This window comes from Anser cygnoides, chromosome 2 (assembly GCF_040182565.1).
Source record: "Anser cygnoides isolate HZ-2024a breed goose chromosome 2, Taihu_goose_T2T_genome, whole genome shotgun sequence".
NCBI lineage: Eukaryota > Metazoa > Chordata > Aves > Anseriformes > Anatidae > Anser > Anser cygnoides.
In genome coordinates, this window is record NC_089874.1 from 66,238,609 (window position 1) to 66,252,939 (window position 14,331).

At 41.5% G+C, this 14,331-nt stretch overlaps 1 protein-coding gene across 2 annotated transcripts in view; it reads right to left on the reverse strand.

The window, feature by feature from the left end:
* Positions 1-288: 288 nt before the first annotated feature.
* MATCAP2 (microtubule associated tyrosine carboxypeptidase 2) overlaps positions 289-14,331 on the reverse strand; it is a 29,246-nt gene continuing 15,203 nt past the window's right edge. Inside the window, exons 4-8 of one of the 2 annotated variants that reach the window (XM_066992277.1) lie at positions 12,465-12,608; positions 9,212-9,344; positions 7,721-8,026; positions 7,139-7,236; positions 289-3,496 (exon numbers count right to left, since the gene is read on the reverse strand). In XM_066992277.1, the coding sequence (XP_066848378.1) occupies positions 3,335-3,496; positions 7,139-7,236; positions 7,721-8,026; positions 9,212-9,344; positions 12,465-12,608 (843 nt within the window). In that variant the 3' untranslated portion in view covers positions 289-3,334. The remainder of the gene's footprint in view (positions 3,497-7,138; positions 7,237-7,720; positions 8,027-9,211; positions 9,345-12,464; positions 12,609-14,331) is intronic. The other variant, XM_013194347.3, reaches the window with a different exon arrangement.

Here is a 14,331-nt window from a genome sequence, read left to right on the forward strand (position 1 = left end):
CAGAACATTCACAGTTGCTGTTTCCCCCATGGTGCTAAGAAATGCATTGCTGCCACGTGGCTCCAACGAGGCCTCAGACTGTGCCCTAGAAAAAGGGAAGGTGTGTAACTTCTGGCAGAGCAGAGGGAGCCATACCTGATGTACACCTTCCACGAGGCCCCGTGGCAGCCCCTTTGTGACTCTAACCCCAAGTGATGTTTCTCAGAATTGTGCCAGAAACCCTTCATGTGCAGCTTGGGATGTCCAGCTAGCTGTAAAGCCAATGCTGCCCAAAGAGAGCAACGCTACAGAACACTTCAGTACTCTAATCTCTTTCATTCTTTCAGTTAGTTTTATTTGTAAAACTTGTATAAAAATCCCTCAAAACGGGTCTGGTGAAGCAGGGTGGCTTTCCCAATGTTGGCCACCTTTCTGTACAGGAACAACACAGAAGTAGTGAGACATCCATACAGCAAAGCAACTGGACCAGACAGCTACAAAAGGCACTGTCACATCACTGACATCACGAAACTTGGTAGTGACATAAGCTCACACGCACTGCTGTCCGAAAACTTATTACAGAACTTCAGTACCATAATTTAGTAACCAGGCTATTCACAGTGTGTAGGGGGGGAAATTCAGGAAAACTTACAAAAGCTACACTTCAAAATTTGAAATACTTACAAAGGAGCAAGGACAAATCTGACACTGAAAACAGAAGCTGGCAGGTTTTTCATCTACAGCTACAGTAATATCTTTATAGTGACTACTTCCAGACAAACCTTGCACTAGGCAAATCTATTTCTAGAATAAGGGAGAATAGAAGTAGTTCAACGACTTTAGGGAAAAGGAGACCAGTTTTGAAGTAAAGCAAAAAGGTCTGCAGTAGCATTTAGGGCTACAGGGCAGTGGAAGAGCGAAGTGGCTGCTGGAGGAAGGGTGGTGGGCATGGTATCCTGCGGCAAAGCAGGGTGGCTAGCACGGCCTCCTGGTTCCAGGGACCTGGGACAGTAAATATCTATAGTTCATAACACACAAGTACTGGGGTAAGGGACAAAGCACTTGGTGTAGAAGTAAACGAAGGCAAGAAATTCTCTATAGTAAGAAAATACCCATACAAAACTGTCTTTTTTGTAAAGGCCTGGCCCTCTTATGTACCCCTGTATCTGCAAAGTGAGCACAATAAGCTCAAATGATCTCCATGTGATTTATTCCCAAGATGGGTTTTGACTGTGAACTTTGACTTGACCTCAGCCACATCTGGCTTTCTTTCTACTTCCAGCAAAGAGTCCAAATCTGAATCCAGATAGCATGGGTGCAGGACTGCAAGGTGACCCCATCAGGCTGTCTGCTTGGTTCAGTTCTAAAACAAGGCTGTGCAGGCAAAGCTACAAGTGACCAAACTAGACAGTCTGAGGGGGAGAAAAAGGGATTTTATTTCAGCATACAGAGGCTGAAAGGCTTTCAGATCATGAACAACACTGACAATACAAAATTAAGGCTGCTGTGAGGAGTTCTTGGTCCTTGCCTTGAAAATGACCAAATTTAGTAAATTTATGCTTGTTGAGTGCATCTTATTTTTTGAAGCAGTCAGCCAGCTGCTGCAAGCACACTGCAATACTAGCTAAAAGGCAGCTGGTTTTGTGGCATTACTCAAACCTTCAGACCTCTTAGCCAACTGAGAACTTTTCCTCCTGGATTTTACTATTTTCCTGTCATGAAACATGTTCTCAGGATTTTGCTGTCATGGCTGTTAATGTCCTGGGTGTAAAATAAGGCTGGGGAAGGTGGGAGGGTTATTCCATCCTTTTTATTGAAGGATAAATGGGGAAGATAGGGATGCCAGGGCTCAAAACCGTGCAACGTGGCACGGAGGAAACAGTGGCTCCATCTACTTGCCTCCTCCAATGCTGGGCATGTTATCTGTGGGACAATGAAGTAGGGGAAGAAACAACAGAGGCTCCTCCAAGGCCCTCCCCTGTTCTTGCCCAGCCTCTTGTACCATAGCAGCTTCCTAAGAGTTCAGATTTACCTTGGTAAAATACTACCTACTAAAACTAAACTCTTTGTCAAAGTACTTACAGATGCAAAATTCAATTTGCCTTGACAATGCCATAATACTCTGGATTCAGAAAATGCAGTCTATGTAGTAAGTCTTCCTGCGTCACATAAGCTATTTATCATTTGACTATCCATGCTTTACAGTAACATACTTTCTGTACATGTGTCTGGATGTAGCACCAGCAATTAAAACAGAGGTAAGTTTGCTTGAAGTGGTGTAGCACTTCTATTGGAACACAGGAACAGGGCACTTGTGAGTTGTTTTTTTCTCCCCATCCATGTCTCATTTCTGCACTGAGCCTTGCAAGCTCAAGCTTTCTGCAGCTTGGAGGCCTCATGCTGCTCAAAAAGTGTCTTGATCCTCTGTAGGCTCAGGTGACCTGCAGAAGAAGTGGGTGTTGTCTGCTGTGTTGACTTATGTTCCTGTATTCCCGAATTTATTTATAACAAAAGTCACAAAATCCCATTTCTGCCCAAGCCTCCTCCCAAAATGCTACCATACTGAACTCACTAGCCATGCTATACTTATCTTCAAAGCAGGATGACCCTTTCCAGAATTCAACTTCTTGAAACACGTACTGTACAGATAAAGATGTAGAACAGTGTTACAAACCGCTGGGATAAAGATGATAACTTTGCTACCTGTTTACAGTCGTCAAAGCAGTGATACCATTTTTCTTTTAATGCTAAATCTCCTAGTAAAAAAATCAAACTTTTTATAGCTTTTGATCAGAGCTTTAATCCTATTGCACAAAGACCTGCTTCTGTGCACTGTGATTAATTCTTTACTTTTTGTTGCTGTTGTTGCAGTGATGACCAAATAGGAAAGAGTTGTGCAGTGATGTAGCATAATCTACAACAGTGCAATCACCATGAGCTGTGAAAGCTGACTAAAGACAGAGCATATATGAATAGACAAAAGGGGAATCTCCCCTTTTTCTTTTCTTCCACCTCTAAATCTGGATGGGAAAAGGTAGTATGTTACAAAAGAAAGTGTCAAGCACTATGTCTAGCCTACAAAATAGAGTAGATAACTGGACAGATCACTGCAAAGGAATTCCGAAGCCAAACTTAAAAAAAAAAAAAAAATACACAAACTTAGAAAACAAAACAAAACGAAACACAGCAGTATATAACCACAATGCAAAAGGAACATAAAGGGACATTTTCTGAATTCCATGTATTCTAGGCACCCCTCCCTCCTTCCCCACCCCTTTTAAGTCCATTCTTGTAAACTCTGAGAAGTCCTCTTCTACATCCTCAGTTTCACAGAGTGAATGGTTGACTAATACTGTTAATTTATGAGATCCTGGAGCTCCTCATCAGTCAGCTCATTGACTTCCATAATCTTTTCCAAGTGTCCCATATAGCGGGCATGATCTTGCAGAAAGTGTGGTACCCTCATGTTCTCAGTCACAGCCAATCCTTTCAGGCGGTCCACATCCTCATATGAGATCTGCAAAGAAGGACATGGGTTAATTCTGCACTGTAGTCCTGCTACTTATTTGCTGTGGCTCTAAATTACATTTTGTAGATGACAAAAGATTTCAGAGCAGGGGGATTTAAAAGCTTGTGAGATTCCTTTGAAAGCAACCCTAGAGCATGGGTGCCTCAATGGAAGATTTGAAAAAAGTGTAATTTTAGCAAATGCCTACGTAATTCCCAATTCTGCTTTTGATTATATAAGTGAACAGATGCACATAAACCTGAACAAGACTGACCTACAACAGCTGCAGGAATACAGAGGGAAAGGATGGAACACATGAATCCTGGGGTCTCTTCTCAAAAAGGTGGAAATATCGATATGAGAATGGAGAATACGCTGGGCCTGCCACTGAGGAACAGGAAAGGGAGTGAAGACAGGCATGGAACAGGAAGCAGGCAGGCCTAGGCTTTGGGAAAGGCAGGGTGCCAGGTGACCTGAACTCTTGTTTTTGTTTTCACTAGCAAATGTGCTTATGCAAAGCTAAATTAAAATGCATCTCTAGTAACAAACTAACCACAGCTTGGGCAACCTTAAAAATTTGTTTTGTTTTTTTTTTTTTCCCTTATTTAATAGGGTAGAAATTAGTTTTGCCTCTTGGCATCAAAGCCTTCTGGGTATAGGTGTGACATTTTAAAAGTTTTTTCCAGCTGCTACAAGGCCTACTACTTATTTTCTGTAATGGAAGCTGAGATTTTTTTGCCATAGTCTTATGATTCTACAAGCTAGGACCTCAAATCTTTGAGCTCACAATAGCTCAAGGTGCTGCAAGTGATAGTCCAGAAAAGTACAAATGCTTTGACTGTGCAGTAGCTACACAGGCTGTCCTGCAAACACAGAACTGGTCTCCTTGGGCAAACATCCAGTGTGATGAAATTCATGTGGTTGTTGCTTGTCTACAAGCTGCGTGTGCTGAGGCGCCCTACAGACAGAAGCATATGTGCTGGCAAAAACACAAGCCTGGCCCTGCTTACTAACTGGCACATCCTATTTCCTCACAGCAGGTTTGTGCCAGGTGGCTTGAGAGTGGAGCCTGCACCTTTGAACCTTTTTAACCCAAGTTTTTTCTACGGAACTGAGCGCTGCTCTGTCAGAGCTCCCTGGAAACAGCCTGCCCTCTTAGCAGGTGGTGGTTCCTATTTTGAAAAGGTTAAAGCAAGCACAAATCTTCCACCAGTGTGTAAGAGACATCGAAGGGCTCTCTGGAAGGATAGATAGGTCTAATCCAGATTGCTAAACCCACTCCATAGGGGCGGTCAGATGTGGGGTGCATGTCTCACTGGTGATAACGGGAACAAAGTCTGCAAAGAGAATGAACTTGCCTCTGAGCAGACTTGTAGGCTTTTCTAGTTGCAATGACTAGATGCATCCTGATTTAAAAAAAAAAAAAGAAACTCTACGTATGTCCAGGCTTACTCAAGTCACTCAGATTCTGCTGTTTGAAGACAGTGGGGCATTACACCTCAATTACTGTATTTAGAAGTAGATACAGGGGAGCTATACAAGATCATACAATCTCTCAAGAGGCGCAGAACCAAATTAGATTAAATATGAACCTTCTCTCCTGTCCTACTTTTAAATTCTACCTCTTTTCCTCAAAAGAAAAAAAGAAAAAAATATTTTTACCTCATACTTATATTCAAGGGTTTCTGCTACTGCTGCAACCAAGAAACAGGTATCTGTGATTCAAGGTATGGTTTGATAGGGATTGCTGTAATTGCTAAAACCCACAAAAGATGATGTTCTGAGGAGATTAAAAACATAGTCTCATGCTACTGTGGCAATGGGTTGTGTTCCTAACCACATATAATTAAAAATACTGTATTAGGTTAAAAACAAAACAAAACAAAACACCAAAAAAAGAGGCTAAAACAGGCTTACTTAGGCTCTTTGTAAATTGTCCACATTCCTGGAAAACACAACTTGATATTCCTGGAGTATATGGAGATACTGGAGTGAGATGACTGAGAGAACTGAACATCTGCCATATGAGAAAAGGCTGAGAGAGCTGGGACTGTTCTGCCTGGGGAAGAAAAGGCTCAGGGGCATCTTACCAATGTTTCTAAGTACCTGATGGGAAGGAATAAAGAGGGAACCAGACTCTTCTCAGCAGTGCTCACTGCTCACAGGGCAAGAGGGCACAAACTAAAAGGCACAAAATTTCATCTGAACACGAAACACTTTTTTTTTTTTTTTTTTTTTTTTTTACTTTGAGGGTGGTAAAACACTGACAAAGGTAAACTGCGGGATCTCCATCATTGGAGATATTCAAAGCCCTTCTAGACAGCTGACCCTGGTTGGACTAGATGATCTTGAGAGGTCTCTGCTGACTTCAACCACTCTGTGATTCTGAGAGCAGGCAGTGCTCTTACAGATGGATTTCCAGTTTGATTGCAGAAGTGTGCAGTAAAAACAATCAGAGTAGCCTTTAAGTTCCCTTGATCTTAGAAGTTGTAAAGTCAAGCATTTGTAAATCATCATACTGCTAGAATTAAATTGCTCGTAGACCCCTAATATAGGTGCCTTCTGTGTGGATTACAATTGAATCTTCAATTATATCAACAATGACGATACATTTTTGAAGAGGGTTGACAATACTGCAGTCCCTCTAAAGCGAGCAAGGGATAAAGCAGTGCAGGAAGGGTATGTGTTCAGTACAAATTAGCAGGTAGAAACTGCTTGGAGTAAAGCAGCCTTAAAGCAAAAGGAAGTTTCAGAGAATAAAGCCGCAGAGACTTATCTGACAGCGCAATTTCTTTTAGAGGTTTCTAACTTGGTTCAGTGACTTAAGTAGTTCTGCTCACCAATAGGGATGTTTCTGGCACTACAGGCAATGCTTCTTAAATGTGGACCAAAAGCCTCTATTATAATATGCTATGCCCCTTTATCACCCAGTGAATGCCAAGCAGGCAAAAATGGTATACCAGCTCTAAATGCAAGCGTAATAATAATAACTTGAATCCTGTTTTATATGACTATGAACCCTGTTTTAGGAACTGTGGAAACTTAGCAATCCAAGGAATTGGTTCAGGAACTCTGACAAAGTTTATACAGTTAGTATGGTTTTGTTTATCATTTTGAGAACAAACAAGCAATGACAACGGACAGAAAATATGATCTGTGAATTTAGAAATAACATGTATTGATGTATTGTGGAAAAGACAGATTTCTGGAGAAAGAAAAAAAAAAAAACAACAGTGAGAGGAATTTGAGATGAAAATCACAGTATCGTTTCTCCCTTTGTGATGGAACAGGATGCCTTAACGTCAATCTGTGAATTTAGCTTCTTACTAGGACACCACCTTATCTAGTACCTGTCCTGCTTACTCAAGGCAGACCATTGTACTGCAGGTCAGGTAGTACCCTATAAAAGGAGGAAAGGAAAGTCTGTGAAGTATGACCATAAAATCTTAATCTGATAACCGAGGAATGAGGAAAAGCTGGTAGGAATTCTTAGGACCTCAAAATATTTTTAACTTGCACTGCGTGTTCCAGGTGCTGTATGAAACAGATTTCTATCAAAGTAAAACAGAGCACAACGACTCATAACTCTTTGCAAGCAGGCTTACTCAAATGATAAAATCATATCCTTTAGGTAAGGATGAGTCCACTCACCTTTCCGAGGGCTGTCAGAAGGTGGAAATCAATGGACTCCCTATATCTCAGGATTCGGAGGATGCCATCTAAGTACACCTGATCTTTATTGAAACAGCCTAAAAGGAAACAATATAAATTGCAATCTGTCAGGGTTTGTTCAAGGCATATTCTCAGAAACTACTGTAAATAGAACAATTTTATTTTTTTAAACTATATTTTTATCCCAGAGTTTGAAAACCTTCCCAAAAACTAACTAGAAGGCTAAACGCACCAGCCAGAGAAAAATATCAAACAGAAGATAGTCTCTGAGAATATCTGGATCAATAATTCTTGTAATAAACAGGAAAGGAAGTCAAACTGTATGAGCTTCTTCTGTTTTACTTTCAGCAAAAAATCCTTTACTGATTCAGTTTGAATGTCTTGCAAATGTGCATTTCCAGTCTTGTTTTCAACAGCAGAAATCCTGTTGCTTCATTTCAGGAAGTGCGGAGTCCCATTTCTCCCTTTTGTAAAAGTTTTACTGTGTTGAAGGAGCTCTATGCACATTCTGAAAGTTCCTTGAAACACAAAAATAGATAAGAAGACAAACAGGGAACCCACCTGGCTGTGATGTGTCAGTCCACCCCCTCTTGGCTCGTACACAGTAATCCCACCTGGTATTGGGGTCCTTGACAAATTTCCCCACGTCCTGGAAAAGCTGGCTGAAGGACATTTGACTAGCCTGATAGACTGTGTAGTAGAGCAGGGCAGCCCTCCAAAGGAAAGGGTCTTTGCGGAAGAGGACGCTGTGAATGCTTGCTAGCCCTTCTTCTGTAGGGTTAATTGGTTTCAACCCATGTTTCCTTCGTCCATTCCAGTTGCACCAAGGCTGGCTGTTGTTGTTAAACCCTCGAAAATAATGAGTTCCTACAAAGAAAGGGGTATGGGACTTAGAACAGTAATATCTAATGATTCAAAAAATGGCAAAATATTGAAGGAGATGCCAATTTCAGGACTCTGAAATGGGCTTGGGAAAAAGTTGGCAAACTGTAGCCTAGTCTATAAGAGAGAGTTTTGTCAGAGCTAGATACACAGTGCAATTATTCACCTGCTGACTGCAAAGTGAAACTCCCCCAAAATGCCTAAGGAACACAAATGTCAGCAGGACTTGAGTTCCCAAATCCATGAAAAGAATTTTCAAAACTGTCTTGCATGCTGCTTGCCTCTAGCAGACTAGGTTTTGTGGTGAACAGAAGGAAGGAGAATCAAAGGAGGGAAGGGTTCAGTGGGCAGCAACATTGCTTCTTGAAGCTGATTAAAGAGCCCAGCTGCAGCCTTGGAAGAGGCTGCTGTCCCCTTACATTGTGAGTAACGCTGCTTCAGGCAAACACAGGGCTTATTCTTCAGTTGAAATTCAGACACTACCCGAATTTTCCTAGTTTTGATGCACTTAAGTGGAACAGTTTGTGGAAATTTTCTACAGGGCTGGGCCAGCCTTGTGCAATACAAAATCAATGCAATCCTGCACGGATTTAGGGGTCTCTGGTTAAATTCTTCATGCTGAAAGCACGCCTACATTTGCAAGCAATGCATCATAACAGAAGTGAATTTGTAAAGTGAAATGACTGGTGCTGAGGTTGAGCAGTCACACTATTTTTGTTTCCATTTTTTAAATCCTGACTAGCTCTAGGTTGGTGTCACAAAAACATCCCCACGCAGCAACAGCACGGCTGGTGTGCCCTGGAGCACAGCCAGGTTAGCATCCTCCAAAAAGATAAACTTCTTCTAATCCAAGATTTCTTTGGGATGTGAACCTCAGTGCAGTGAGTGGGGCTAGTTGGTAGACTCACTTCAAAAGCTCTCTCCTGACCTGACCTAAAATACTAATATACATGAATCCTAGGGACCCCCAAATAGATAATCTTCCTCCTACTGCGTGGTGCAGTGATAAATAATTTTCTCCTTCCCTTTAGCACATCTACAGCATGGGTTCTTTAGACAGGGATGTTTCTTTCTTCTGTGTATATACAGTGCCTGGCTGATTACTGCAAAATAAGTAAGAACGCATGCAAGTACTCCCCTTTGTCTGAAGAACTGATGTCATGCTCATACCGATTTCATGTCTCAGCATCCCTTCCAGCCAGTGCTCTCTCGCAGTGGAGATATTGATAGTGAGAGTGGGGCGGCCATTCACCACTGTCATTGACGCTCGAGAAAGCAGGTCCTCCGTGAGATGGACCACAATCTGAAGATGAGAGAGTCCAGGTATCAGAGCTCTCCTCTCATTCCCTTTACTGCTTTATACTTTCCTTTGGCCTTTCCAATATTTTGTTTTTGTTTGGCCCCTTGCCCTTCATGGCTCTTGCTGACAGCAACTAACCTATAAGAGACATATCTGACTCTGCTGAAATGTTGTAGTCACCTGTGCTTCTGATAAATCCTCAGGCTTTAGTGGGATTCAGAACGAGGGTTAACACATGCAGATATGAGACTGTAAAATTAAATACGGTAACACTGACTAGTTTTGGGGGGCAACCATCTGCAAAGTAAACTAGAGAAATTGTATTTTTTTGAACAGTCTCTACTTATCTTGGTACTATTTTGAACTAAAAAATATGAGATGAGCATGCATAAATTGACTGGGTATCTACACTTAACTGTCTGGAACCTTCTTAGTTGCAATTTTGAAGTCACATGGAGGAGAGGGGGAAGCACTGTGTGTTTTGTTTCCCGATACATGGTGCAGATTTTAAATATAATCAAAATGCTGATACTGTTTTGTTTTATACAGGAATGTATTTATACATTTATACAGGAATGTAATTCTAATTTTCCTGTTTTCTCTTGGAAAATTAGTAATAAAAAATACCTATAGAGAAGGAAATCAGTGCATACTGATACGTTTTGATGTTTGAGTTTTAAAAGGAATTTTTAAACAAGTGACTGGGAGGGAGATGGGAAACTCTTTTTTGAAGATTAAGCATTTTTCCTTCTTCATGTATTACCTAAAGATAGTCCCCACAGTACTCCTCAAAAGAGCACCTAAAGGAGAGATTGTTTTTTGCTATCAAAGTTAACAAAAAAGGACCCAGGGATAAAAGGCATTAATGCATCACTACCAGTGTTGACTTCCCTGTAGGCAAAACCCACCATTCAGCTCCAAGTTCAACAGCAATCAGTCCCACAAAGCTCTTATTTAAGATTCAGGAAAGATGAGTGCTTAAGCATTTAGATTTGAAGTACTGGTACCGCTTAACTTTATTAATGCTTCTTCAAATGAAGAGAGTACTTCTGTAATATTTCAGGCAATACTAAGTAGACATATTTAACTGTGCTTTTTCAGAAAGTTTCATTAAGAAGGACGTAGGATGTTTCATGAGGGTGCAGGATTCTGCCTCCATGAAGACAAACCAAAACAAACATTAACACTAAGGGAGATAAAAGCGCAGCAAAGACCTCAATCGTACATTTTTTTCTGCTTTCTCTAAACTATAGTTTGGTAACCTCAAACTTAGAAACATAGGTAAAGTCTGGTATAAGTGTCAAATTACAGTCTCCCAAAAAGGTGCAGTGATTTTAGCAGTTTCTCCTAGTATTATTATGTTTAGTAATTAAACCTAGTTTTATAAACTGATTCTTGTCTGTTTTGTCTATCTCCCATTCCAGTCTCCTCTCATTCACTGCCAATGATATCATCTAAGTCTTGGACTGTGTCAGCTGATGTTTTCATTTGGAATAATTCTCTTTTCCTACATTCAGTTTCGTCTGACTCTTCCAAGTAATTCAATGTAACTCAGTCAGACATTGTCTAAAATCCTGAATATAGGAAATAAGTTTGTTTGCACAGGACTCTAAAATATTAGAAGTTTGAAGTCAGGAAAAAACAGCACTTAAGCCAACTCAACCTCTTTTGGACATTTTTATTCACTGATGTCACTTTCATTTGTGCAAACTCCTATAAATCAGTCTCTTGGGCTGCTGATTATTTTTCTTGGCCTTTTCTTAACTCTCTTACCTTTGGTGTAATAATTTGATACAAGAGAATGGATAGAACTGTCAAATAAATGGGAATGTGCTACTCTCCAAGTAGCTGAAAAAAAGAGGGAAGGAAGGGTGTCGCTCTTGGGTACTCCCAAAAGAGCTTAATTTAAGAATAAGCACATATGAATCAGGAAACAGGCTCAAAGAGATGGCTGAAGTATTCACAAGGACCATGCATCATCTCAATTGTTCAAAAATTAGGACTGGGCAAAGCCATGAGAAAAATATGACACAAGGAGTATTGCAATTATGGAGGAAAGGCTTCCCAGCCAGTCTCTCAGGTCCTTCCATGTATAATTTCTAAGATCACAGAATCATAGAAACATTTAGGTTGGAAAAAAACTTCTAAGATCATCGCGTCCAACCTTTGACCTAGCCCTACCAAGTCCACCATTAAACCATGTCAGTAAGCTCTACATCTACATGTTTTCTGAAGGCCTCCAGGGATGGTGACTCAACTACTTCCCTGGACAGCCTGTTTCAATATTTCACAACCCTTTCAGTGAAGAAATTCCTCTCAGTATCCAAACTAAACCTCCCCTGGCACAGCTTGAGGCCATTTCCCCTCTTCTTATTGCTCGGTGCTTGGGAGAACAGACCAATCCCCACCTCACTGTAGCCTCCTTTAAGGTAATTGTAGAGCATGACAAGGTCTCTCCTGACCCTCCTCTTCTCCAGACTAAACCCCAGCTCCCTCAGCTGATCCTCATAAAACTTGTTTTCTAAACCCTTCACCAGCTTCGTAGCCCTTCTCTGGACATGCTCCACGGCCTCGATGTCCTTCTTGTAGTAAGGGGTCCAAAACTGAACACAGTTCTCGAGGTGTGGCCTTACCAGAGCTGGGTACAAAGGTACAATCACTCCCCTGGTCCTGCTGGCCACACTGTTTCTGATACAAGCCAGGATGCCGTTGGCCTTCTTGGCCACCTGAGCACACTGCTGGCTCATGTTCAACTGCCTACCGACCAATACCCCCAGGTCCCTCTGTCAAGTCATCCTATCCTCGGGCAGATCAACACTCGTGCCCACATTGGTGTCATCTGCAAACTTACTGAGGGTGCACTCGATCCCCTTGTCCACATATTAAAGATATTGGTAAAGATATTGAAGAGAACTGGCCCCAGCGCTGAGCCCTGGGGGATGCCACTAGTGACCAGCCTCCAACTGGATTTAACTCCATTCACCACGACTCTTTGGGTCTGGCCACCCAGCCAGCTTTTAACCCAATGAAGTGTACACCTGTCCCAGCCATGAGCAGCCATTTTCATTGAAATAAAGAAAGATCTAAATAAATGCTTCTTTCCTGATCTGGCATATGACTTACCTCACCAAGACAGCCTTCTTTCACCATATATTTCCTGACGTGATTCCAGATGCGGCTTTTGGTCAGCAAGCTGCCTCCAGTGGCTTGTTCAAATTTTTCATAGCTTCCGTACTTCTGCAATGTCCGCTCCATAATATTAATGGACTATAAAATACAAAAGTGTAGCAAATATGCATGCAGTAAGAACCCAGTGTCAGACTGGCACATCCACTCCTCTTTTTTTTCTCTTTCTCTGTCTCTCTTTTTTATTCTCTTCCATCTAATATTTCTACCAAAAATGTGTCCTTACAACGAAATCCTTTGAACCATGGATTTTTGTGTTTCAGAAATGATGAGAAAGAACAGAAACTTTATCCACTGAACTTTCATTTGAACCATACTACCTCTTTATAACCCTAAAAAACGAAGAAGGAAAGTTTCATTAGGCAATTAAAGGTATCAACTTCAGCTCTCTTATGTATTGCTGCTGGAAGAAGTCCCTTGTGGGTACGCAGCAGAGCACGATGCCTATTATGTGATCTGAACTTTGCATGTTGAAGATGTTACTGGTGGGGTGTGAAATGCTCATCCCCAGTAATCTACTTTCCAATTTGTCATTTCACACTCTTCAAAGAAAATGCAGTCTAGAATAACTTCTTATCCAGTAGTAGCTCAGCTACAGGAAACTGATTTTTTTAATAGATATGATAGCAGAAACTCCCAGGAATATCAGTGGAAAAAAATATGACTGATATTACCTTAAAGAATGAATGTTCTCGCTAAGAAAATACTGCCAATAATGACGGTTGAGATCCTCCTGCAGGCTGAATCTCTTTTTACCTTGTACGTTATATCCATGCACCAAGCTGATAACACGCTTGTTGTTTCCAGCTATGCAATTCTGGCAGTCAGACTGGCTTATTGTCCACAAAACAGCAATTCATTTTGTATCTCTCACTGCTATTAAGAATCCCATTCTAATATTTTTCAAGTTAAAACTAAGCAACCCTGAGTAACTTCCACTGAAAGCTGTAAATGATGTGTTCTTATGGTCCTGTATCTCTTTGATGAAAGATAAGTTACCTGAATGCCAAAGAAACACTGCACTTAATTTAATATTTCTTTGTCTGCCTCTCATACCTGATATTAAATTTGAAGGACCTCCTGGTCAGTTCTTTTTTGTTGTTGTTGTTTTGAAGAATAAAGAAAGCAGAGTAATTTTACAAGAAAAGAAACAAGAAAAGAAAAGGAAGAGGAAAAGGAAAAGCTGCTGTTTTGGGGGGGCTATAGTCTGGAAGCAAAAAATCTACCTGCAGTTCCTCACTGCTGGGATCTCTTTCTACTGCACCTGGGTTTCCCCAGACAGTTTTTACTGACAGAACCCTTCTCAGCCATGGGAGCAGAGTGCATGGGCTAGGAAGGATAAATACTGAATCTGAAAATGAGGTACAAGCAGAAACCCGCTGCAAACATCACCTGGGGTTATTCCAACAGCTATCCTGCTAGTTCTTCAGGGACAGCATAGCAGCACCGTGATGCAGCACTAACACAACTGGTCCAGAAAGCCAGAGTGTGTGGTAGCCAGAGCATGACTCCAGCAAAAAGAGGCTCACGATAACGCCACTCGGTTTTGTTAGATGAACCCTATCTCCTCTCACTGCCTCCCATAGCTGCAACTCCCTAACCACCCTGCAAACTCCAGCAGAATTTCAGGCTTGTTAGGAACTCATAGCAGTCATGCACTAGACCCACCCTGAGCTGATTCAGGATTGTAATGTCCTAACCCAGCACCCCCAAGATGAAGTCCCACCAGGAGGAACTGCGTGCCACCACTCAGCCTTGTGGCATTGGGCTTGTTCTCGGGATCCAGCCCATCTTGGCAGCTGGC